Source organism: Nerophis lumbriciformis, linkage group LG04, assembly GCF_033978685.3.
Source record: "Nerophis lumbriciformis linkage group LG04, RoL_Nlum_v2.1, whole genome shotgun sequence".
Taxonomy (NCBI): Eukaryota; Metazoa; Chordata; class Actinopteri; order Syngnathiformes; family Syngnathidae; genus Nerophis; species Nerophis lumbriciformis.
Window position 1 is genome coordinate 24,545,106 of NC_084551.2, and position 26,927 is coordinate 24,572,032.

At 38.3% G+C, this 26,927-nt stretch overlaps 1 protein-coding gene across 2 annotated transcripts in view; it reads right to left on the reverse strand.

Moving 5' to 3' along the window:
- adcy2a (adenylate cyclase 2a) overlaps positions 1-26,927 on the reverse strand; it is a 106,125-nt gene that overhangs the window by 49,764 nt on the left and 29,434 nt on the right. For both annotated transcript variants that reach the window (XR_009814696.1, XM_061951065.2), the window contains exons 3-8: positions 20,688-20,849; positions 12,057-12,206; positions 7,402-7,550; positions 7,186-7,297; positions 3,130-3,257; positions 88-246 (exon numbers count right to left, since the gene is read on the reverse strand). Coding sequence is in view for 1 of the 2 variants with exons in the window: in XM_061951065.2 (XP_061807049.1) it covers positions 88-246; positions 3,130-3,257; positions 7,186-7,297; positions 7,402-7,550; positions 12,057-12,206; positions 20,688-20,849 (860 nt within the window). In the remaining variant the exon portion in view is untranslated. The remainder of the gene's footprint in view (positions 1-87; positions 247-3,129; positions 3,258-7,185; positions 7,298-7,401; positions 7,551-12,056; positions 12,207-20,687; positions 20,850-26,927) is intronic.

Here is a 26,927-nt window from a genome sequence, read left to right on the forward strand (position 1 = left end):
TAAACTGCATCACAAACATAGGCTAAAAGAAGGCAGCGATGTAATATGCAAGCAGATCTTTTGATTTTCTCCGATGACTTTACTCACCCAGGCACGCCTCCCGCTTCCATATGATTGGCCAGCGTGACATCATGTGACCAGACATCATACTGCCATTTCTGAAGTCCAATCACACCACACAGAACGTTCCCTGAATGCACGCCAACACGCATATTGATGTCAACCCCTGTGGCATCGCGCACTTTCCTGTCATGCATCAAAACCACACTTAGAACTGTGGAGCAGGAGGGAAAAAAATCAACATCCAAACTATACATCTAGAAAAGACAGCAACTGAATCAAGCACACAACCGAATATAATCAATAATTTCCGTTATTTTTCACACAGAACCTATTTGCAGGCTTTGTAGACATATTGGATTTGTGACCGTTTATCTCAGGATTGTGGAAGGGATCTTTAAACGAAGCGAACTGAATCTGATACGTGATCAGTGTTTATGACTTAACTGCTCATTAAGTACAGCAGCACTGTCTTTGCTTTGTTTGCATTGGATGAAACATATCTGGTATCTTTCTGGATTTCATGAGTTATTATTATCAAGTTCTATTATTTATTTATATATTATTGATTTATTGACTTAAAATGGGGCATACTTCTGTCAAACTGGCTAGTGGTTCTACTGACCTTTCCAACCCACAAACATGTTTCCCCAGTAGTGTCATAACCAGTTAAAATGTGAAGTTATATATACAATAAAGACTCACTAGTATATGAATGAGAATACCCTCATTACTTTGAAAGTCTGGCAATTACGCATTTCCATGGCCAAATGGCAGTGGTGTGCCTTTCTCTGCTGGCCTAACATAAATCATGTTAGGCCATAAAAGTTAATTTTAATCTACTTTCCATAAAGTATTCATCATATTCTCTTCATGTCTTATTAGGCTCCAGTGTTGCTTGTTTTTACGTTAGAATCCAATCCAATCAGAATTCAGCTAGCTTGTTGCCAGCGCTGTATGAATTCTGCCGGATAGACAGTTGATAGACAGTTGCGATAGCCAATCAGATCACAAGTTGTTGACAGTAGCCCATCCAGGTAGCCTTACACTAAACGTGACTGTGATTGGATTTTCAATTGTCACTCCCATGTGAGAGTCCAATCACAAGTTGTAATTTGCGAATACCGGATCCACACCCGGCCAACAGAAAAATCATCAGCTCTCACTTATTTAACTCACAAAGAAAAAGTTCAAATATTTGATTTATTTATTTTTCCACATTAATATGTTCTTTACAATTATTTTAATTTTGACAGTACCATGTAAGGTATGTTTTAAATGCTGATGCAGGTTCATTGATTTTTAAATGTGCCGAAGTATAGCCTGTTTTGTACACTGTTGAGGTGATCCAATGCGCATTAGTGCACAAGTGTGTTTCTGTATAGCATTTCTCCAGCCGTGGTCATGTGGTGACATAAGTTATTGTATTTTGAGGGGTCTTTTTTAAAGTGGGACTAAATAAGACATCACTTAAGGCCTAGGTGGGAAATGTACAGTTCGCCACTGCCGTATAGTCTTTTGTTAGCACAAAGCTTCATGTTAGGTTTTTGTATTATGTCTCTGTAAATCCTCCTGAGAGCTTTTTGCTTGATTATGGGGTGCCAAATATACAAATTAAACCATGATTTTCTGTCAGATACATTTTGAATATTGAGCTCACTTTTCCTACCTTATGTTAAATGTTAAATATACATATAAATGTTAAATATAAATGTTACATCTATGCATACTTGAGACCTCCGATTTCGGGAGGTGGGGGGGGCGTGGTTGGGGGCGTGGTTAAGAGGGGAGGAGTATATTTACTGCTAGAATTCACCAAGTCAAGTATTTCATATGTATATATATATATATATATATAAGAAATACTTGACTTTCAGTGAATTCTAGATATATATATATATATATATATATATATATATATATATATATATATATATATATATATATATATATATATATATATATATATGAGAAATACTTGAATTTCAGTGTTCATTTATTTACACATATACACACACATAACACTCATCTACTCATTGTTGAGTTAAGGGTTGAATTGTCCATCCTTGTTCTATTCTCTGTCACTATCTTTCTAACCATGCTGAACACCCTCTCTGATGATGCATTTTGCTTTGTCTCCTTGTTGTGTGCGCAGTTGTGCACTGCACTCTCTAAAAGCCCTAGATGTTATTGTCACATATGCATGTACAGTAGATGGCAGTATTGTCCTGTTTAGGAGTGTCACAACATTGTTGTTTACGGCAGACGAACTGCTTTACGGTAGACGAAAACGTGACTGCTGTTGTTGTGTGTTGTTACAGCGCTGGGAGGACGTTAATGAAACTGCCTAACAACAAACCCACATAAGAAACCAAGAACTCGCCCTCGATCATTCTACAGTTATAACGTGATTGGGCAGGCATGCTGTTTATATTGTGGGAAAGCGGACGTGAAAGCAGGCTCACTCAGGCCCGCATGGAGCTGTAGGGGGCGTGGCCTCCAGCTCCGCCTAAATTTCGGGAGATTTTCGGGAGAAAATTTGTTCCGGGAGGTTTTCGGGAGAGGCGTTGAATTTCGGGAGTCTCCTGGAAAATCCGGGAGGGTTGGCAAGTATGCATCTATGTCAAAATGTTGAATATTAATGGTAAATCTCAATGTTAAATAAAAAACTTAATTATACATGTGAAATTAGAATCTAAATGTTACATAAAACATATAATGTTGAATCTAAAACTAATGGTAAATGTTAAACCTCAATGTTTAAATCTAAATGTCTTGCCAAGCTAAATATTTGCATAGCTAAATATTTACAAAATATGCTAATCTCCCACTGATCCCGCGCCTCCCAGAGCGCAACACACCTGTGGGCAAATGATGACTTCATACTGTACTCTTGTTTTTACCATTTAGTCCACAAGGCCACCGAACAAATATTGTTTAGAACAGAAATAAAGTAACAGGTGAGCAAGATAGCCAGGCCACCGGCAATTCTTTTAACCCAATGTGGCCACCGAGTCAAAAAGTTTGAGGACCCTTAACATATACCAACATAGATTGCTGTTTACTTACTTGATGGCCTCACACATGTCCAAGCCCATCTTGACACAGTTCTTGGCATGGTTTGGCAGAGATTCTGGCAATCCAGATACACAGTAGTAACAATCCCCAAGGATTTTTATCCGCATACATTCATTTTCCTGTGTACAAAGGAAGGAGCACATGCTCAGACGTTTAGGCTGGATTTACCCTGCATAATTCAAGTGACACAATTCAGATTTGTTTACTCCCACGTGGCATATAATATGTTGGTAATATTTGGGTCATACTGTAGCAGCTAAAAAAAAAATATCCAGTCAAATATCCTCAGTTCCTAATCAGGTCTTCTAAATCGGCCAATGTGACTTCAGTGCAAACGGAAACATTGACATCTGGAGTTAGGCATCATCCAAATATGCATGTATACACACACCACATGCACGTTGTGGATAAAAAAAAGCATCCACATCAAATCAACTACGGTGAATGCATAGACCATTAAACCTCTTTGCCTTTAACTGTGGATATAGAGCCAACATGAGAAATGTTCATATAGAATTATGACAAAGACTATGGTTGCATTGTTAAACGATTGCAATTTTAGTGCAGAGGCAATGAGTATTAGTATCAGTGGCCTAGTGGTTAGAGTGTCCGTCCTGAGATCGGTAGGTTGTGAGTTCAAACCCAGAAGCAGCATAGCAGTATTGAATTGGCTTCACTCTGGTAGGAGATATCGAACACTTTGCTGTTCCTTTGACCTATTAACCTACTTTTTCTTTACTTTTTCACCTGAATTATAGTATTTTTGTTTATTGTTCTTGTGTATTTATTTATTTTAAATACAAATCTTTACATGGTTACCAAAAGTAATACAGTAAACCCTTGTTTATCGCTGTTAATTGGTTCTGGGCCTGGCTGTGGTAAATTTATTCTCGCAAGGTAGGACTTACTAATTATATATTTAATATTTTCATAGCTACAGCATAAATTCCTGTTTACAACTTTCTAACTACGTTTAACAGTCGCCTCTACAAGCTGCAAACTTTGAAGTGCGACGTGGCGGGGGACAAATGTATTAAAATACTCACTATTGGCTGCAGTCAGGCCTACAGCACCTAGCGTGGTACACAAGTAATGTTGATGGGGCCACAAACAAAATTGTTTAGGGACACAAAAACCCTAGGTACCAGTCAAGGTCAAGGCATACTTGCCAACCTTGAGACCTCCGATTTCGGGAGGTGGTCGGGGGGGGTCGTAGTTGGGGTGGGGGCGTGGTTAAGAGGGGAGGAGTATATTTACAGCTAGAATTCACCAAGTATATATAAGAAATACTTTCAGTGAATTCTAGCTATATATATATATATATATATATATATATATATACATATATATATATATATATATATATATATATATATATATATATATATATATATATATATATATATATATATATATATATATATATACACACAGGTAAAAGCCAGTAAATTAGAATATTTTGAAAAACTTGATTTATTTCAGTAATTGCATTCAAAAGGTGTAACTTGTACATTATATTTATTCATTGCACACAGACTGATGTATTCAAATGTTTATTTCATTTAATTTTGATGATTTGAAGTGGCAACAAATGAAAATCCAAAATTCCGTGTGTCACAAAATTAGAATATTACTTAAGGCTAATACAAAAAAGGGATTTTTAGAAATGTTGGCCAACTGAAAAGTATGAAAATGAAAAATATGAGCATGTACAATACTCAATACTTGGTTGGAGCTCCTTTTGCCTCAATTACTGCGTTAATGCGGCGTGGCATGGAGTCGATGAGTTTCTGGCACTGCTCAGGTGTTATGAGAGCCCAGGTTGCTCTGATAGTGGCCTTCAACTCTTCTGCGTTTTTTATACCCCACAGATTTTCTATGGGGCTAAGGTCAGGGGAGTTGGCGGGCCAATTTAGAACAGAAATACCATGGTCCGTAAACCAGGCACGGGTAGATTTTGCGCTGTGTGCAGGCGCCAAGTCCTGTTGGAACTTGAAATCTCCATCTCCATAGAGCAGGTCAGCAGCAGGAAGCATGAAGTGCTCTAAAACTTGCTGGTAGACGGCTGCGTTGATCCTGGATCTCAGGAAACAGAGTGGACCGACACCAGCAGATGACATGGCACCCCAAACCATCACTGATGGTGGAAACTTTACACTAGACTTCAGGCAATGTGGATCCTGTGCCTCTCCTGTCTTCCTCCAGACTCTGGGACCTCGATTTCCAAAGGAAATGCAAAATTTGCATGGTTGGGTGATGGTTTGGGGTGCCATGTCATCTGCTGGTGTCGGTCCACTCTGTTTCCTGAGATCCAGGGTCAACGCAGCCGTCTACCAGCAAGTTTTAGAGCACTTCATGCTTCCTGCTGCTGACCTGCTCTGTGGAGATGGAGATTTCAAGTTCCAACAGGACTTGGCGCCTGCACACAGCGCAAAATCTACCCGTGCCTGGTTTACGGACCATGGTATTTCTGTTCTAAATTGGCCCGCCAACTCCCCTGACCTTAGCCCCATAGAAAATCTGTGGGGTATTGTGAAAAGGAAGATGCAGAATGCCAGACCCAAAAACGCAGAAGAGTTGAAGGCCACTATCAGAGCAACCTGGGCTCTCATAACACCTGAGCAGTGCCAGAAACTCATCAACTCCATGCCACGCCGCATTAACGCAGTAATTGAGGCAAAAGGAGCTCCAACCAAGTTTTGAGTATTGTACATGCTCATATTTTTCATTTTCATACTTTTCAGTTGGCCAACATTTCTAAAAATCCCTTTTTTGTATTAGCCTTAAGTAATATTCTAATTTTGTGACACACGGAATTTTGGATTTTCATTTGTTGCCACTTCAAATCATCAAAATTAAATGAAATAAACATTTGAATGCATCAGTCTGTGTGCAATGAATAAATATAATGTACAAGTTACACCTTTTGAATGCAATTACTGAAATAAATCAAGTTTTTCAAAATATTCTAATTTACTGGCTTTTACCTGTATATATATGTATGCATATATATATATATATATATATATATATATATATATATATATATATATATATATATATATATGTATATAAATAAGAGAAATACTTGAATTTCAGTGTTCATTTATTTACACATATACACACACATAATACTCATCTACTCATTGTTGAGTTAAGGATTGAATTGTCCTTGTTCTATTCTCTGTCACTATTTTTCTAACCATGCTGAACACCCTCTCTGATGATGCATTCTGCTTCGTCTCCTTGTTGTGTGCGCAGTTGTGCACTGCACTCTCTAAAAGCCATAGATGTTATTGTCACATATGCATGTGCAGTAGATGGCAGTATTGTCCTGTTTAAGAGTGTCACAACATTGTTGTTTACGGCAGACGAACTGCTTTACGGTAGACGAAAACGTGACTGCTGTTGTTGTGTGTTGTTGCCGCGCTGGGAGGACGTTAATGAAACTGCCTAACAATAAACCCACATAGGAAACCAAGAACTCGCCCTCGATCATTCTACAGTTATAATGTGATTGGGCAGGTATGCTGTTTATATTGTGGGAAAGCGGACGTGAAAACAGGCTGTCGACAAGTCACTCAGGTCCGCATGGAGCTGGAGGGGGCGTGGCCTCCAGCTCCGCCTCAATTTCGGGAGATTTTCGGGAGAAAATTTGTCCCGGGAGGTTTTCGGGAGAGGCGCTGAATTTCGGGAGTCTCCCGGAAAATCTGGGAGAATAGGCAAGTATGGGTCAAGGTGTTGTTAAATTAAATTTTTTCAGGTGTTCACGAAATGTAAAGATGAAACAGATAGAACAATCATATGTAGGCTCTATATCAGAGTTGGGCAATTGCTGTTCAAACCAGCCTTACATTCAACATGAAAGTATGAAATATTACTGTGAGAGAATTTGTTCTCCTTGATTGGTAATGGCAACATCTCATTATGGACACAAACCATACTTTAAAGTCTTCTTTGCATTAATCGTATCTGTTATGCATGATGATTTTTTTATGTGACAATATGTAGTATGTGACAGTGAGCTTTAACTGATGGAATATTTACCTTGGCAATTTGGTCAAATTTGCCAAACAATTCATTGAGCATGTGCACCAACTCTCCAGGTGAGCAGTCACTGGCAAGGCGTGTGAATCCAACTATATCAGCGTACAGTATGCTACAGATCAAAAGAGAAATAATATAATAACATTATTAATCATTGTTGTATCAAAACATTGATTTTTTTTAAAGAAGAACGTAGTACAAATAAACAATACATGCCTGACATTAGTGTGTCTCTGAACATAGAGGTTGTGAAAATTGTTTGTGTTCTCTATTTGTCCAAAATTAGGTCCTTTTAGTCTCTGGATGATCTCTGCCTTCATCACACGGGCAATGTGCGCTGGCAGCAGTGACAACAGCAGACGTTCCTGATGACAGCCCAAAAAGTAAAGAAGTAAAAAATAAGCATATTTCAAATGTAAACACTTTATGAACACATGACTTAATTGCATAGACCAGTTAGAGCAAATGTAATTACAATTCCTACATCTTCTCTGTGAGCATATGGCAGGGGCCGATTTTTGAACAATATTAGTAACAATAATTATCCTAATACAAAATCAATTCATTTAATCAAACCATGACTTAAAATCATTTAATTTTTTTATGTATTTTTTAATATGAGTTGATATGTAATTGAGTTGATTCTTACTTTGATTTTGTAAACTCTCATGTCAAATCGTGCTTGGCCGGTGCTTGAAAAGTGCCCGAGCTGGTACTTAAAAAAATACAAATCATACTATAATTTAAAAAACAACAACTAAAAAACACACTTAATTTAAATAGGGAAAAGGACGTGGGACAACTAGACAAGAGATATCAATGAGATAAAAATAGTAGCCTGTATGTCATTTCAGCTGTGTAGTATTTGTTGTTTGTTTGTTTCATGTTGTGCCTGTTTTGGTTTTTTACACAATAACTAATAAAATAAAATAGCATCACATTAGTTCTCTGAAGGCAACATGATAGGGGACACTTCCCAACCTTTTTGCTCAGCTATCTGTCATGATGATACATTCAGGCCAAAAGGCTGAATAGAACATTTGAATCTGAATTGAAACAAAAAGTTGAAACCGTAAAAAAAACAAAAAAGATTTTAATGACCAAACATTAAAATATACGAAAGTAAAAGTAAATTAAAATAAACAATTTGTTCAACACTGATGATTTTTTCAAAATTTAACATCAAAACTTTATTTTTCAATTTCAAAGTCTATTTCTTAAGGCCCTGAATCAGCTTATTTAATATTCAAGTAATACATTTAACAAGAAATAAAATAAAAACAGCAGCAACACAGAACACATACAGTAGGAAGGGGATTCATATAGCTCCGTTCCTTGCGGTTTACCTGACACTTGAAACGTGAGAAATTGGAGAATGTACTATTCTCTTTAGCTACCAGACATCAGCAGAGGGTTGACTATCTTAAAATGTGTCTTGTGGCAATTCCAACTTAGACCACAGCGTCAGTTGCTTTATAGAGTGGCGCTTTCTATCATTTTCAGCAGACTGCATAGCAAAATTATTAACCCACCTGTCTTCCTCTCACATGAGATACACCCAGGAATGGGGCCTTATGACTCTTTTCCCTACTGTACACTGTGCAAAAAACAACTTGCTTGTGTTGCAATATTAATTTCTAAAATCCTGGGGTTAAAAAAAAGCACCTTGCTGATTGGTGCATGATATGTAACTGTTGTGTTGCTGTTGCTGTAGTAGCTACCGCCATTGCAAAATGTGTGCATGGTGTTGAAACTGAGGACTTAAGGTCGGCAATAAATTTTAAAAAGTGCATCAGAGTCTGTGCTTCTGTCGGGATACTACATTACTTACGAGAGGTTACTTGCACAATATTGCCATCAAGCACTTGTTGCAGGTGGCTGAGTCTGCCTTAATTTAGCACCGAAATGAAGCGAGATAGCTACTTTTTTTGCGACCTCGTTTTATTCTTGTTTACGTCCACACCGGTGCCATTATGCAACTTTCCCTACTCCTGACAAAGGAGTCAAAAACTGTCTGCTGCCTCCTGCAGTTTCAATGATGTATGTCACACCTAACGCATAAATCAACAACTATAATCCAGGAACACAAGTAATCTCATTTTATTGCCAGCTGCAATGAAAGAAAATATGACAGTTTACCATATGATAAATTCCAGGCATTAATACTGTAGTTGCCCACTATGTGCCCTATTCTCCTGTTTTTGCCTAAATGTTTATTTACGCGTTTGAAGTTACACATGTTTCTCTTATACATATTTTCCAATCCAGTCTGTGGACATGCACACCCCGCATCGATTAGGCAAAAGTGCCTAAGTCTGGAATTAACAAGGGCTCAATACTAATGCCAAATGCCTTGTTTTTGGCTGTTTGCACATTGTGAAGCATGGAGTTTTACTAACACTTGCGAATGTCATTTAAATCCATGAAAAAGTTAACACTTTATAATTTGAAAAGGCTGTGTCAATTCAGGACGCGCAACAGTAGATAGTATGTGGTGTCATGGTGATGTTTTGTGTGTATGCACGCTACATCAGCGTCTTCTTCCTGTGTGGATGTGAATATTGATCCGCAAATGAAAGTTTGTTTTACTTATTGTTTGAGTGACAGCTGACAGTTTGACATTTATTGTAAAAAAAATCTATTGAATCAGTTGATTAAAATGTATAACATTTTTGGTTATCATGCTTTCTACATCATTGTTGATCATACATGTTCAATAATGTTGACGATCACCTCCGTAATTTTTTAATAGCTTCTGATAGATGTGATTTATATGCTACTTCAATGATCAAGGTCCAACCAAAATCGTTGCAAGTATTGAAAGTCCAAGAATGTCTAAACCATACTTGCCAACCTTGAGACCTCCGATTTCGGGAGGTGGGGGGCAGGGGGGCGTGGTTGGGGGCGTGGTTAAGAGGGGAGGAGTCAAGTATTTCATATATATATATATATAAGAAATACTTGACTTTCAGTGAATTCTAGCTATATATATATATATATATATATATATATATATATATATATATATATATATATATATATATATATATATATATATATATATATAAAAGACCCTCTCTGATGATGCATTCTGCTTTGTCTCCTTGTTGTGTGCGCAGTTGTGCACTGCACTCTCTAAAAGCCGTAGATGTTATTGTCACATATGCATGTACAGTAGATGGCAGTATTGTCCTGTTTAAGAGTGTCACAACATTGCTGTTTACGGCAGACGAACTGCTTTACGGTAGACAAAAACGTGACTGCTGTTGTTGTGTGTTGTTACCGCGCTGGGAGGACGTTGATGAAACTGCCTAACAATAAACCCACTTAAGAAACCAAGAACTCGCCCTCGATCATTCTACAGTTATAACGTGATTGGGCAGGCATGCTGTTTATATTGTGGGAAAGCAGACGTGAAAACAGGCTGTCGACACGTCACTCAGGTCCGCCTGAATTTCGGGAGATTTTCGGGAGAAAATTTGTCCCGGGAGGTTTTCGGGAGAGGTGCTGAATTTCGGGAGTCTCCCGGAAAATCCGGGAGGGTTGGCATGTATGGTCTAAACGGGGTCGTCTTGCATTTTATGCCGTTGTCGTGCCCTTCTTCAGCCGTTCCACTTACGCAGAGAGCAATTTTTATTTTGATAGTTAATTCAGAGTAGCATTATGGTCCTGTTGTCCTCTAACAGTGGATGTATTCATATTTCTCAATTGAAGGGATCAGATTATAATAGTAATAGTTTTCTTGAAGTACAATATAACAATTCACGTTGTTTGCAGCCTGAGACGTGCATGAGAAGAAAAGTACTTAAGTCAATGAGAGACTACGTGGAAGGCCAGATTCAACAGGGAACGCCCATATTTAAGGGTTGCTCTAACAAAAGTGTGCATCTTAGATGACAGAGTCGAGGGGGAAAATGCTGCACAGTCAGAACCCGCACAATTGTGCAACATAAGGCAGAGCCCCATGGTGACTCCTTAGCTAACAGGACTTTACATTTATGACGATTCACATAGTCCCCCTTGGACCGCTCATTCAAAAATCTGGTACTCTCACTCTGCAGCATGGTACTTTGGATAAAAGCATGAAGCACACAGCATATATTATGAGTGCACTCAGGGCAAAATAGGTGTCCCTGCGCTTTCTGCCATCTGTCGCAGGCAGCTACTGTATATCTCCCCAGGGCAATTTGAAATGCTCCACCCAAGGCAAGTTTTGCTTCAACTGTAAAAACACAAGATTAATTCACCATGGCGAAAACCAGCATTTATTTTCTTTTGTAAATCAAAGTGGCCAAAATAAAAAAAGACAAATCTTTCAGTCAGCAGCAGCCCAAACATTAATCAACACCCTAATGGCTCCCACCTTGCACGTAGAAGCAAGTGCTAATTTGTGTGGAGCTTCCTGCTGGAGGCCCAGCAAGTGGGAGGGTAAACTGTTGCTTGGGCTGAATGAAAAATAGTGTTTTGAGGAATGCATACAAACTTCATACAAAGAATAGGAATGAAGAACTGACTGCTTAACAGAGACTGTACTTTGTGGCAAGGTAGTGCCTCTTCAGTGAAATACCATTAAGACTCATGACGACAAAACGTTTGGTATTCTGCAAACAACATTTCTTAAGGTTGAAATAAAAATTGTTGTAAAGGCCACTTGAGCATGTAACCCTAACCCCTATTTCCAAAACCATGTATATATTTTTCAACATCTTTTATGGACTTCCTAAAGTACAGAATTAATGTACTAATAATAATTAAAAAAGGGATTTATACATCCCTTATTTTGATTGAATGACATCCAAAAGGGTTTACGCTCTTTCTCTGAAATTATTTTCCAGGACACGCTAACCTGGTAAAATACTTGATAATTGTACCTGCTGTCGCTTCTCAAATTCCAGTTTAATGGGGGATTTGATGCAGTTGCAGGTGTCCTGGTAGGTCTGTTTGAGTGCCAACTCCATCAGATGTTTGTGGTATGCCCCTGCCATGTTGCCACACATGAAAATAATGATATTGGCCAAAATCTGTAAACAAAATGAATAAATAAATAAGGAGAGAAACAAATATACTTATTAAGAGTTTGAATCAAACACTGTCCATCAAAAATGTGTTTTCTCTCGATTGTCCATTTTAACTATCCATCCATCCATTTTTTACCGCTTATTCCCTTTGGGGTCGCGGGGGGCGCTGGAGCCTATCTCAGCTACAATCGGGCGGAAGGCGGGGTACACCCTGGACAAGTTGCCACCTCATCGCAGGGCCAACACAGATAGACAGACAACATTCACACTCACATTCACACACTAGGGCCAATTTATTGTTGCCAATTAACCTATCCCCAAGTGCATGTCTTTGGAGGTAGGAGGAAGCCGGAGTACCCGGAGGGAACCCACGCAGTCACGGGGAGAACATGCAAACTCCACACAGAAAGATCCCGAGCCTGGGATCGAACCCAAATCCACACCTAAATAAATCATGTAATCAAAACAGTAGTTTTCCTGCTTTCGTTCAAGAAATCAAAAGTTAATATATTCATTAAGCCTTAGCAACAAGGTCTCTAACGTGCTGAGGTAGTAACCATAGACAACTGGCCCACAAATTTGCTATCGAAAAGAATGAACACCTGACTAAAGAAAACATACATATAATGTATTACTCTCTCCTTCTTTCTCCTCTCTTGGGAATTTTATTCAAACACAATAATGGGTAAAAACATTGTGTTTCCTAATTATGTAAGTCAACAGTGTCTAATTAGCAACATAGAGTTCCATACTCTTTAACACATTTGTTGTTTGACTGCCATGTCTAATTTTTGCTGAGGTTTCTCTGTTGCAACAACACAGGCCCAAACAGCGACTGCATGGATTGCTTTAGAATTAGGATGTCACCTTTGACATTCATATGTAAGCATGGCTCGGAGAGATTTAAGAGGTCTTGATTATTTATCCAGCACCAGCTGGTACTCAATGGCTTTTTTAAGTGCTTAAGACAATTTAGAGTAGGGTTATTATCTTGCTGTTGTTGGCATGTTTGTGCACACGTTCAGAAAATTCAAACGTTATCTCATGCCAGTGAAATCATATCTGTGGATATGCTGAGTTTGTATTTAGTACATTTTTAGAATTGTGTTTCGAATGCCACAGAATTTACCAGAGGTCACTGAAAAATCCTCTCAAGTTGCAGTCCAGAGACAAATAACAATGTGGACTGCAATGGTGGTTGATGTTAGAAAGTTCAATTTAATTTCAATTCAAACAGCAGTTATGTAATGGCCTTTATGAAACAAACCAGATATCGACCTTCAGCCCTTACGTATATTCTTCTAGATAACAAGCCAATCCCCAATTACTAATTTAGGAATCTCCATCTTTCATCACTATCAGAGGTAATTTAACAAAAATAAATATGAGTAAAGCTACAGTCTGGCATCTCAGATTTTTTTTGATAATTTTAACTTTTTTAAGCATGATCTAAATAACGTTGGCCTAATTTAAATGTTGAATTAAGTAACCTTATACTGTATGTATTACAGTGCAGTTTTTTGTCTTATTTTTCTTTTATAATGTTGTGGCAATCAGTAAAGATTTTCACCAAGGCTTCTGATGAGTATTGCAATTTACAATAGCACTCACTCAACGCTACTATAATGGGTGACTATGTGGGTTAATGTTTAGAGGGATCTAATAATGTTTTAAATATATAATCAAAAGGTTGTACAAAGTTTGTTTTATGGACTAACACTATGACGATATTTGAATACTTATTTACTTTGGGGAAATTCATTAACCACATGCGGGCTTGATACCACTTCGCTGCTATAAACAAGGGACTGTAATTGTGCTTTATCTATATGACTGGCAATATTTAAATTGTACTTCTTGTATAAAGCAGATCCCCACTCACACTGTAGACATTGTCTTTGTGCTATTTTATGGTTATTTGTCATTAAATAGAAACATAATTGTCTGAATTAAATTGTTGTAAATGATCACCTTACACCTCACTCTTACTCTCAACATTAAATTCAGATCGAATCCTAATAAAGTGTCTTCACAAAATAACAATCAGAACATGTACAGTAGAACAGGTCCCGTATACATTTACTGTTAGACAATGCGTAAAAGAGAAAATAAAATAAGTTTTAAATGGTTTTCAGCATTCAATTAAACAAAGATGAGTGATGTGTTTTCATCCAGGTAGACCTAATACTTCACAACTGGTGCCATACAGTACATATGCATACTGTAGTAAATTCCATTTTTTATCTGACAGCCTGAGAGGAGCTTAATAGGAGAAATGTTTATTCAGTATTGAGTACCCTGTAAGCAGAATGCTCACTTATGTAGTCAGCTGTGGAAATCTGAAAGTGCTGCTAGTTTTGTTAGTTGGAATTATTTTATAAAATAAAAAAGTTTTTTTCCTTTCCTTAAGTGCCAATTTTAGTTTCAAAATACCTTCGGTTAAGAGGAAACAGTGATAATTATATCGTATATAATATATTACTTACATTACAACTGCATCACAACATTGCTGGGTTTGTAAATTAATAACATTATACCATGTGGCACATGTCAACTGTATAATAGTACCTTTAGCACAAGCTATCAAAATCTGAAATTATATGGTTTACTTATTTTGAGATACGAGCGGTCTCTCAGCTTTTTGTTACGCTTTAAGTTGCAGGCATGAGTTAAAAGCCTCTCCTTCGCTAGATGGCTAAGCCAATGTCACAGTGGACGTCTTAAGATCTGGTCTTACTTGTTGACATTAGGTTATTATTAGAGTTTGATATAACTGAGTTTTCCAACCATTGGAAACTCAACCTATAGCAGCAGTCTAACTTCCACATTTTTCTAGCTGACAGCTTCCTCTTACTTAGGCCTGCTTTTCTACCCCCAGTTTGGCCTCCTGCCCACACCTGAAGCTGCTACTGATGTTCAGGGCGGTTGCTGCGATACAAACGGCCGATGTCTAACCATCCCAGCACATTGCCTGAAAAACAATGACTCTTCTCTCCCACTGCACTGATTGTGGGGTATAGCATTGTAAGAATAACTGTTTTTTCAACGCCATTACTCACTGCCACCTCAACCCTATTGACCTGCTGTCCCTTTTCAGTAACTTGGCTCACGTTGGATCTAATGAGACGGGTAGACCCTTTTTTTTTTTAATTTACAACGATTTCAATTCATATTATAGGTAACAGTGTTTTGAGTTACGATCACTGAACAAATTTAGCTGGTAAGTTGAGGTACCACTGTACTCTAATTTCCAGTAACAGGTTTACCATTACATTTTTAGATGTAATTCTGTTTTTACCTGGCATGAAATAGAAATAATAAAGAAAGAACATTTCAAGAAAATTTCAGTACATAACACAGATGATGTCACAGGAATGACAGGCCAGATAACCAGAGACCTGCAGACTGATGTCCTGGTCTTGATTCTGGTATCTTGCCATTAGTACAATTAGCAATCAAATTCCAGTGATTTGATAGCTGTAAAACAGCAAACAAAAGTAAGTTCATGCTCTAACCCTCTAAGGTATTTATTGACTGCATCACATCAAATTTATGAAAATGAAAAATATATATTACACACCAAACAAGAATGACAAACACATTTCGGGAGAACATCCGCACCGTAATACAACATAAACACAACAGAACAAATACTCAGAACCCTTTGCAGCACTAACTCTTCCGGGACACTACATGTGTTTGTCATTCTTGTTTGGTGTGGATTCGCAGTGTGGCGTATATTTCTAACTGTTAAAGTTTTTTATACTGGCACCCAGTGTAACCTGTATCACTGTTGATGGAGTATGCATTGCATTCACTTGTGTGTGCGTACAGAGCCGAACATATCTTGTGACTGGGTCTGACCGATGTTAGAATGGATGAAAAGCGGACGTGACGATAGCTCGTAGAGTACGTTAAAGGCAGTGCATTTAAGGCATGCCCCCAAGACTGAAGTCCGGGTGGACGAGATATAATGACTGATGAACACCTTCGTTCGATAATGAAGGTTGCCTCAGCTCAAAGTCTGAGCCCCGACATTAACAAACTAGCATCCAAGAAAAGATGCCAGGTATCTGGTTTGGGCACATCAGATTAGATCAGTGTGTTGCAAACTGAGCAGTTTAAAGTCCTGAATGGATGTTTAATTCATTATTTTATTTTCAAATGTATTAGCCTGTGGAAAAAGTTAATGTTGATATTTATCTCAGAAGACAATTTTTATTTCAATTGTATTTGATAGGCCATTGATATTTTTTAATTATTATTATTATTATTATTTGAAACTCGATTTTGCATGTCACTATAAAGTTATATAAGCCTTGCTTGTTCAATATTCAATGCAAAACTTGTTTGGGTCCCTATTAAAAGGTTAATTTCTTCAACCTTGGCCCGCGGTTTTGTTCAGTTTTAAATTTTGGCCCACTCTGTATTTGAGTTTGACACCCCTGTTATAAAGCTTAATACATTTTGCTAAGTTACTGTGACATCACAGTGAGTGTTCTTCAAACACCACCTGGTGAGATTTAAACATTGAATAAGGGTTGTCAAGAACACAATACCTGACATTTAAAAGCCTTAATGAGATAGACTGTTTTTTATTCTGAGCTGCTGAGCTCTCAAGATTGATGTGATCTTACCTTAAAGTTAATAAGAACTGCAAAGTACCGCTTACTGTGAACTGAAACTGTGAGTTTCAAGTGGGTTTGTGATAGTACTTCTGGGCTGCGATGGACTATCACCAAGAAAAATGTATGTCAGGGCTTTAATTTAGCTTCTTTTTTTTTAGGCCAAGCGGTTGAAACATTTTGGTGTTATTGGGACAGTTCAAGCTTATCTGAATCTGCTTATGACATATTCTGTTGGCCAGCTCGTATGTAGTCAGAAATCACTGCAACTGTGGACTGACGATATACTGGAACTGTTCAACAAAATGTGGAGAAATAATAATATAACAGCACAAAAAAAACTGGTCTCGCTTCTTCCAGTCAGTAAGGTATTACACAAGCTTCCAAACCCACACCAAACAAGAGTGATGTGTATATACATATAAATATATGACAAATGTTTCAGGATTCTATTTATTATCGCGACTTTGACTGCCTAAACAGTTCACACTTAAAAGGTAAATATTGATGTCAGCACAAATGCAGGGTTTCCGCTTAAAGGGGAACTGCACTTTTTTGTTAGAATGTTGCCTATCGTTCACAATCATTATGAAAGACATGACAACGGATGGATTTTTGGAATGCATTCTAAATATTAAATACATATAAATAAAATGTGGGAGCTCCACTATTCAGCCCTTAAAATCAGATAAAGAACCATTCAATAAGCGCCAACAATAATCAATTTGCATTTTGTGACTTGAATATTAACCAAGTATTAGTGATATTGTTATTATAAATGTTAATGCAGACAACCTATTTCGAGCGACCCCGTGATGACTTCCGGGTTTGCCTATGTTTACATCGTCGAGAGGTCTGCTGCTTCCGTGCTTCCTTGCTCCCTGTACCGTAAGAAAAAGAAAAGAAAAAAAGCTAGCGTTGCTATGCGTTTTTGAAATTAGTGAGCTACGTATTCTTAAAATGATCAAAATATGTAAATATCAAATGTTATTATAAATGTGCCCGTTACTTCATTACATATATACTTACATCATGTATATAAAACCTTAATGGAGGTGTTTGGATGTTTTTTAGGGGCTCTATAAGCAGAATTGAACGGCTCCCATAGGCTCCATTGTAAGTGGACTTTTGATCGCATTCATTTAATATTTAGAATGCATAAAAAAAAAAGCCATCCGTTGTCATGTCTTTCATAATGATTGTGAACGATAGGCACAATTCTCCAAAAAGTGCAGTTCCCCTTTACTATATTTGATTGTGGCATTATATTAGCCGCCACACCTTAAAAAATCTGGGTTTTTACTGTGAAAAAAAATTTAAGTAAAGTAATACAATGTATTGTAGCGTCCAGAAGAAAACACACAAAGTCTGACACTTTTTTAGCTTTTATTGCCAATTATGTGTTAACAAAGACCCCAATTCCGAGAAGTATTTCTTCCGTGCACACACATCTGTTTGTGTTCACTCATAGACAAACATGTCCTCATTCTCCAGCAACACGGTGCATTGACATACCATGGGAAATATAAACATCATAACACACTAACATACTGTACGCTTATCACCGGCATGTAATTACAGTATGAATAGATTTAATCAATTAACTTTTTGTGCATTATTGACTAGTGATGCACTGAAAATTTGGCCGCCCAAAAATTACTTTAATCACAGAAAAAGCGAATATTGTGATGACGTAAGTTATACGCCAGGGTTGTCTGGAACAAAGGCACATGTCCACGATGTGGACTTACTTAAGTATATGCGAAATATACCCGCGGACACAGCGATCTCCAAAAAAATTAAAGATGACACCGGCGGCTTTTAAAAAGAAGGCTCAGAGCAGCGCAAAGCAAACAATTTAAGATGACACGGGCAGATTTTAAGAAGAGGAAAAAGTAAAGACTCTCTAAATATGAGTACAGTCTACTATACAGCAGAAATAGATGCTAGATTTGTTGATAAAAATAGAGTGATTAAAAGGTTTGGAGAAATATCTGGAACATTTTTCTCAACAAAGTACATTGAACTATAAGCAGCAACAATTGAGAATAGGCAAAACTGTATTATGTAAGAAAAAATGTGTTAAAAAAAATCTATGATTAATAATAACAGATTTGCCTTTTTAAAGAAAATACATGCATCATAGCAAATAATGTGATGACGTATATTGACCAAGACGGAAACCAACATGAGCGAGTCAGCACAACCGATGACCAGCAGCAACAAAAAGAGAAAAATGGCTGCGGCCACTAGTAACAACAACGCAGGGGAAAACATCCAACGTATAAAAACATATTACCCTAAACATGTAAAAGCTGGCCTTGCTTTTAATGGCGATGGAATTGTGTGAAAAATAGCTATAACTGTTTTTTTAGCCAAAGTCCGACAGCTAAACTGTGTCTATATACCCTATGTGCATCTTTCATCAAAATGCTCTTTTCTTTTGACAAAGCAGATAGATTTTTCAGTTTGTTTTTATTGATGCAGTTTGCCAGACCCTTATTTACATACAAATTGATTCTTTGTTTTGTGTTTTTTATCAGCACTTTTGCTGCCCTTATTTTAAATGGACACAATTTTAAAAGAGTCATTTCTATAACAGCCTAATCAGTAGCGCAGTATAAATATGTTTTTTGATAATGGAGTAATCTTTATTGTAAATTAGCAAATCCCTAAAAATGGTGAATTTAAAAGCTGATGGCTAAGTCAGAGGTACTGAATAGGTGTACGCATTATAATCCAATTAGTCCATTAATTGTTAAGATTGTCGATGACTAGACTACGATCAAAATAGTTGTTAGTTGATTTTATTAACGTGACAACACTTTGGCGATTGTGCGTGTAATTTGTCTGTGCAAAGCTTTTGTATTACTCTTGTTTGGTCACACCTACCACCTGACGCACAATGGACTACTGTTGTTACGAATCAACACACCTGTCAAAGCCCGCACGTCTTTTGTTCCAGTGCCAGAACGTAGCTACTTGTACACGTACAGTAAGCTTCATTACGTCTCCAGCTTTCCTTGCTTCCTCACTCTATGTGTTTTTCCCCCGTCGTGCTCACTGTGTCTTGTTTTGTGTCGTCATCCAGCAACCCGTCTTCCTTTCCCGGTGTCGAGCTGTGTGTCTCGTTTCCCCGGATCCCATCTGGACTCTATGCTGCCTCCCTGGATCTCAACCTCACTCCTGCCCTCTGACCACGACGCCTCGCTCCAGCCCTTGACCTCCCGCCTGTCTCTGGACCTCCGAGCCTGCCTTGCCCTATCTGGTCCTATGCCTCGATTTCACCACGCAACATCAACACCGCCTGGTAACAACCCTCACATACTTGCTACACATAGTCACACCATATTCATTTGGATTAAAGTACACACTTCAAAATCATTCGTTTATTGCAATAAACACACTGCAAGCTAACGACGTCACTGTCTCTGTGCCGTCTCCTTCTCCCACTGTACCATTACAACTGCAACAGCGTCAACAATGAGGGTTGGTGTTGCAAACGATCAGTGGACATACTTTCAATATAATCCAACATTAAGAAAAACAGAATGCATAGTAAAGGGAGACAGCCCTAATACATGTAGACACAAACTCTCTGATCTCATAAATGGACCTTGTCTTAAACCTTTTTGAGTTTTCGTCGACTAAAACCATCACATATAGAAACAACTAAAATGTGACTAAAACTAATGAGCAAGTTTGTCCAAAAGACAAAGATGAAAACTAAGATGGCTAGAAATAAAGGTGATGTGACCAAAAGTACAATACAAACATGTCTGAACAAGGAAATAATTGTTTAAAGTTGTATCAGTAGAAAGAAAAGTAAATTATTATTTAGACTTGTCACATGGCTTACCTGCCATACCACAGGTTCCATGTGGTCAGATGTGGTGGACAAGCAGGCACTCAACACAACAGTGTGAGAAACAGAGGTGAGGACGCTGGCGATGATGGCGTCCCGCATGGAGAATGGCAGCATTGTGTAAACCACAAAAACAATGAATAAGAAGAAGGACACCTGTGGAGAAAGATGTTTTTGTCAGACTTGAAAAGTGTCTTCTACAGTCCATTATTTTTTTTAAACTGCATGTAAAAGTGATGAAAAGTCCAAGATTCTAAAGAATCTGTTATCTGAAGCCCAATTAACATTTACTTAGTTAAGACCAAACAGTTCCCTTCATAAACACATGGTCATGGAAAAGAAACAAATCCTTGGGTCAAGACACTAGAGATTCGGAGGAGTCTGATTTGACTATCAACCCACCCAGTCAAATCGTCTGATATTAAACCCCTTTTCCTCTGTGAGAAGAAGGCAAGTTAAATACCTACTGTGGCCCCCTGCGTACAGCAGGTGCGTTGAGAAGATGGATCGATTGCATTCATAATGTAAATATTAAAATTCAATATTAATTAAAGACTCGTGTGTGCAGACAAACAGTTTTTAGAGCGTGAGAGTTTATTCATATCTACTTTCAATTCCGGCTGTCACGAGAGACGATCTCTGCTTCCGGTCACCGGCTCACACCGGAAGTGTAGCGCTCCTTTTGCAAAAGTAATGATCCTTCCGTAGGTTCACATATGCAAACTTTGTTACAACTTGTACTACCTCCATTTAGTAAATTTTGATGTCCTCTTGGTCCTGCGCCAGAGCCCGAAAACTTCACAAACTGTGATTTAGTCTGTTTTGAGGTCGAAAAAGTTGCAAATGAGATCTTTGTTTTGTTCACTTCAATGAAAGATGAAATTCCTTTTATAAATATACATAACTATTCCAAGTTAATTAAATATAAGTGTGAGAGCACATCCATGTGATGTCACTGACACCTAGTCACCGGTCAATATACACTACTTCATATCATCCTTTGTTTAATTTCTCAGCCTTAGATTTAGCTGATTAATGACCAAATCTAACAAATCAGATTCAACTTTGAAAATTCTTGTTTGAAGACAGCCCTACAAGTCACTCATTCTCAGTAACTACCAGGATGAGTTTATATTTTCATGAGATGTAGTGTCCATTGCAGAGGATGCTCGTTCTCAGGAGAATATAACATTGTTCCACTTATAAACTACCTTTACCCAGCCCTTTACCTAACTGCCTTAATTCCTGCACACATAGCATTTCTCATAGAATAATACACAACTCACATAATGTTTTTTCCTGTAGTGACTGTGCCAGAGGTGAACATGCATTTTACTGAGGTAGCAAATTATGACTTGTTCAATCTATCGCAGCATCAAGCAAATGATCTCAAGATTCAATCATTTCTTAGATGTGATCAAAATTATTTAAGGCGCACTACACAAAATAAACGTAACGTTATTTATATCACTATTACAGATACCATTAACACAAATTCCTCAAAACAGTTCGTCACACTGCTACCTCTCTATCTTACCTAGCTGCCTTATGCAATGGAATATGCTAATAAGTAGGGAAATCAATGTCTTAATCACTTAATCACACGGCATCAGGAGAGTCTAAAGCTGCACACAGACACTCTACACCATGGGAGTCCAAACTTTTGGACTTAAAAAAATTTGCCGGGGGCGGAAAGCGGACTGCATGCAAAGTAACTATATATATATATATATATATATATATATATCAGTGACGTGCGGTCACTGGAGGCAGGTGAGGCGGGGCCTCACCTGCCATCATGGAAAGAAAAAAAATGTAAAAAGAAAACAAATTAATTAAATTGTTATATGTATTCAGTGATTATACTATAAAGTTATTTTCCATTTAACTTCACCAGTTTTAGATTATTTTTATTCAAAATTGCTGAATTTTCACATTTGCCGTTCAAACACTGAGAAGAGACGGTGCGGTGATCAGCAGCCAGTTGAGGCACGTCATTCAGTTGTGCCTCAACATGGATTGCGGATTTGGCTAACTGCTGGCCTGCTCTGCAGTGAAACCGTATTGCTATATGAACTATATTATACATTTCCATAGTTTAGTTAGCTGAGGTATATAATGTACAGTGTATTTTGTCAACAACTGTATGTGTGTAAAGTATTTCTTGTGCTGAGCAATTATAAAACTGCTGCGAAGACGCACTGTGTGAGGCTCGCAGTAATCCCACCTCCTGGTGCCGGTTAATGCACCCCCGCCGCAGAATGCACCCCCCGACAGGAGCGCCACACCAACCAAAGCCCACACCCAAACCCTCCACGTGCAAGACCGAATCCACCCAAAAATCCTGGCATTAGCCAAAAAGCTCTCTTGCATGCACTGTTACCGCTCCCTCACCTCTCTCGCCCACTCATTCACTGACGTCACTCACCTCACATGCTGTCATATCTTAAAGGGCCACACACACACATATGCTACTCTCATGGGGACGGCGTGGCACAGTTGGTAGAGTGGCTGTGACAGCAACCTGAGGGTTCCTGGTTCAATCTCCACCTTCTACCATCCTAGTCACGTCTGTTGTTTCCTTGAGCAAGACACTTCACCCTTGCTCCTGATGGGTTGTGATTGGGGCCTTGCATGGCAGCTCCCGCCATCAGTGTGTAAATGTGTGTGTGAATGGGTGAATGTGGAAATAGTGTCAAAGCGCTTTGAGTTCCTTAAAAAAGGGAGAAAAGGGCTATACAAGTATAACCCATTTACCATTTACCATTTCTCATAACAGGAGCTTAGCGTGGATATACCCTCACCATTTTTTAAAAATATTTACAGTTAAAAAAACAACATACATTTTCGATACAATTCTGCCGATTGAGCAGACAGTTTTTTACCGTAAGATTTAATGATTATTTTTTTTACATTGTACACAAAAAATACAATAATCACATGCATCTGCAAATGGCGAAACTCTGTACATTTCTATTCATATTTTATTCACTGTTATAATCGACCATACCTGTGATGTGACCCTCAATGAAAACAAGTTTGACACCCCTAAACAGCTTCCACAACACCCATATATTTCTCCAGCCATTCAGAAAATGACACCTCATTTTTTAAAGTGAAAGTATGTTCTAACACCCAAACAGAATGTCCGACCGTTTTACTTGCAGTGGCTTGTGACACGACAACGGCTGTTGGCACCGCCTACAAAACTGGGCAATGTGACCCCCAATGCCGCCCGACCCTGGGCAATGGTTGTTGTATGTATGACCTTGGGAACGCACAAAACAGACAGAGCAAATAGAAACTATATGGAAACGGGAATCTAATGAGTGTCCGCCATATACAAACCCCGTTTCCATATGAGTTGGGAAATTGTGTTAGATGTAAATATAAACGGAATACAAGGATTTGCAAATCCTTTTCAACCCATATTCAATTGAATGCACTACAAAGACAAGATATTTGATGTTCAAACTCATAAACTTAATTTTTTTTTTTTGCAAATAATTAACTTAGAATTTCATGGCTGCAACACGTGCCAAAGTAGTTGGGAAAGGGCATGTTCACCACTGTCTTTTAACAACACTCAGTAAACGTTTGGGAACTGAGGAGACACATTTTTCAAGCTTCTCAGGTGGAATTCGTTCCCATTCTTGCTTGATGTACAGCTTAAGTTGTTCAACAGCCCGGGGGTCTCCGTTGTGGTATTTTAGGCTTCATAATGCGCCATACATTTTCAATGGGAGACAGGTCTGGACTACAGGCAGGCCAGTCTAGTACCCGCACTCTTTTACTATGAAGCCACGTTGATGTAACACGTGGCTTGGCATTGTCTTGCTGAAATAAGCAGGGGCGTCCATGGTAACGTTGCTTGGATGGCAACATATGTTGCTCCAAAACCTGTATGTACCTTTCAGCATTAATGGCGCCTTCACAGATGTGTAAGTTACCCATGTCTTGGGCACTAATACACCCCCTTACCATCACAGATGCTGCCTTTTACACTTTGCGCCTATAACAATTCGGATGGTTCTTTTCCTCTTTGGTCCGGAGGACATGACGTCCACAGTTTCTAAAAACAATTTGAAATGTGGACTCGTCAGACCACAGAACACTTTTCCATTTTGTATCAGTCCATCTTAGATGAGCTCAGGCCCAGCGAAGCCGACTGCGTTTCTGGGTGTTGTTGATAAACGGTTTTCGCCTTGCATAGGAGAGTTTTAACTTGCACTTACAGATGTAGCGACCAACTGTAGTTACTGACAGTGGGTTTCTGAAGTGTTCCTGATCTCATGTGGTGATATCTTTTACACACTGATGTCGCTTGTTGATGCAGTACAGCCTGAGGGATCAAAGGTCACAGGCTTAGCTGCTTACGTGCAGTGATTTCTCCAGATTCTCTGAACCCTTTGATGATATTACGGACCGTAGATGGTGAAATCCCTAAATTCCTTGCAATAGCTGGTTGAGAAAGGTTTTTCTTAAACTGTTCAACAATTTGCTCACGCATTTGTTGACAAAGTGGTGACCTTCGTCCCATCCTTGTTTGTGAATGACTGAGCATTTCATGGAATCTACTTTTATACCCAATCATGGCACCCATCTGTTCCCAATTTGCCTGTTCACCTGTGGGATGTTCCAAATAAGTGTTTGATGAGCATTCCTCAACTTTATCAGTATTTATTGCCACTTTTCCCAACTTCTTTGTCACATGTTGCTGGCATCAAATTCTAAAGTTAATGATTATTTGCACAAAAAAAAAATGTTTACCAGTTTGAACATCAAATATGTTGTCTTTGTAGCATATTCAACTGAATATGGGTTGAAAATGATTTGCAAATCATTGTATTCCGTTTATATTTACATCTAACACAATTTCCCAACTCATATGGAAACAGGGTTTGTAAAAAAGTGCGGAGAAGTCAGCCACATGATGTGTGTTTTTGTATGTTGCACATGATAGAATCTTGGCATGACTTGTAAACTGGAGAAGAGAGGACCTAACAAGGTTAAAGACTTAAAGGTAACGGTAAAGGCCATGTGACAGGTAGTACAAGGAATAGAAAGTAGTACTTTCAGGAGTCTGATTCTCGCTCTGCATATCGCTTAATTAGTTGAGTGGCTATCTGTGGTGTTTTTGCAAAAAAAAAGCAAATGCTGTTACCGATGTGTCATTGTAGTTTTTTTTATGATATTTTATGCAAAATTCCTTCACTTATAAAGTATGCAAAGTTTCGGATAAGAAAAATAAGAAAACAGATCCAGTACCGCAACAATTTAATGAATTGATATGTAAATGTGAAGTAGAACCTACTGTGTTAGGTAATTCCCATTTCGGAAAAAAGGGAATTAACTTACTTCCCAATGCCTAAAGGCAGTCACTAATTCCTGCCAAGGATCATCTAGCACCGCAGCATAATTTGCTTAGAGTGCAGAATGTTTTTTTCTTAAATGGATGTTCTGACATCCAACGCTGCTAATTGGATCATGAAATGGGGAAGGAAGGGATAATGGAAGGTTTGCAGGGTGAAATATACCTGCTGACTTCTCCTTCAGACTGAGGTTGGACGTGGTAATGGAATTGTGAGGAGCTTCCTTCACTGTGGTTTAGGCAAGCGTATGAGGCTCCTCTCACTGACAATTACGTTGTCAAGGCTTTTTCATGCTGCTCCCAGGCCATGAATCAAACCCTCGATAATGCCAAAGTGGGTTCATAAAATAAATTATGGAGATGGAGTGTCAGATTACATCAGGCTTTTAGTCCACACAGTCTGGATGTGATCCGCTTAAAGGTTTGATTTACAAGGCATGTTTGTACAGTGTCTGTTAATTCGCACCACGTAGAAAAGACATGTTAATTGCATGCTCCAGTTATTACACGTAAAGGCCATATTACAAAAGGTGCTTAGTTTGCTCCCCCTCTAATCAATATGAGCTTTACTACCAAAGAGGGTGAATTTATGCAACACTTGTGCTTTAACAGTGCTCAGGGCGTGTTTATCTCACACATAAATACAGAGTCATGTGCAGAGCCAACAAGCTCAGCGCAAATTAAAGAAACTTGACCCTCTTTATTATGCTGAATTTCTCTCTGTTTTTCTATTCCTTAACGTCGACATAATCCCTGTTTCAAAGTCAGATGGTGCTGGTGAGACTGAACCATCCTGCCAACAAGTCGAATCATCAATGCCACCAGTTCAAGTTAATTATTGGACCAAAATATAACATGATTAT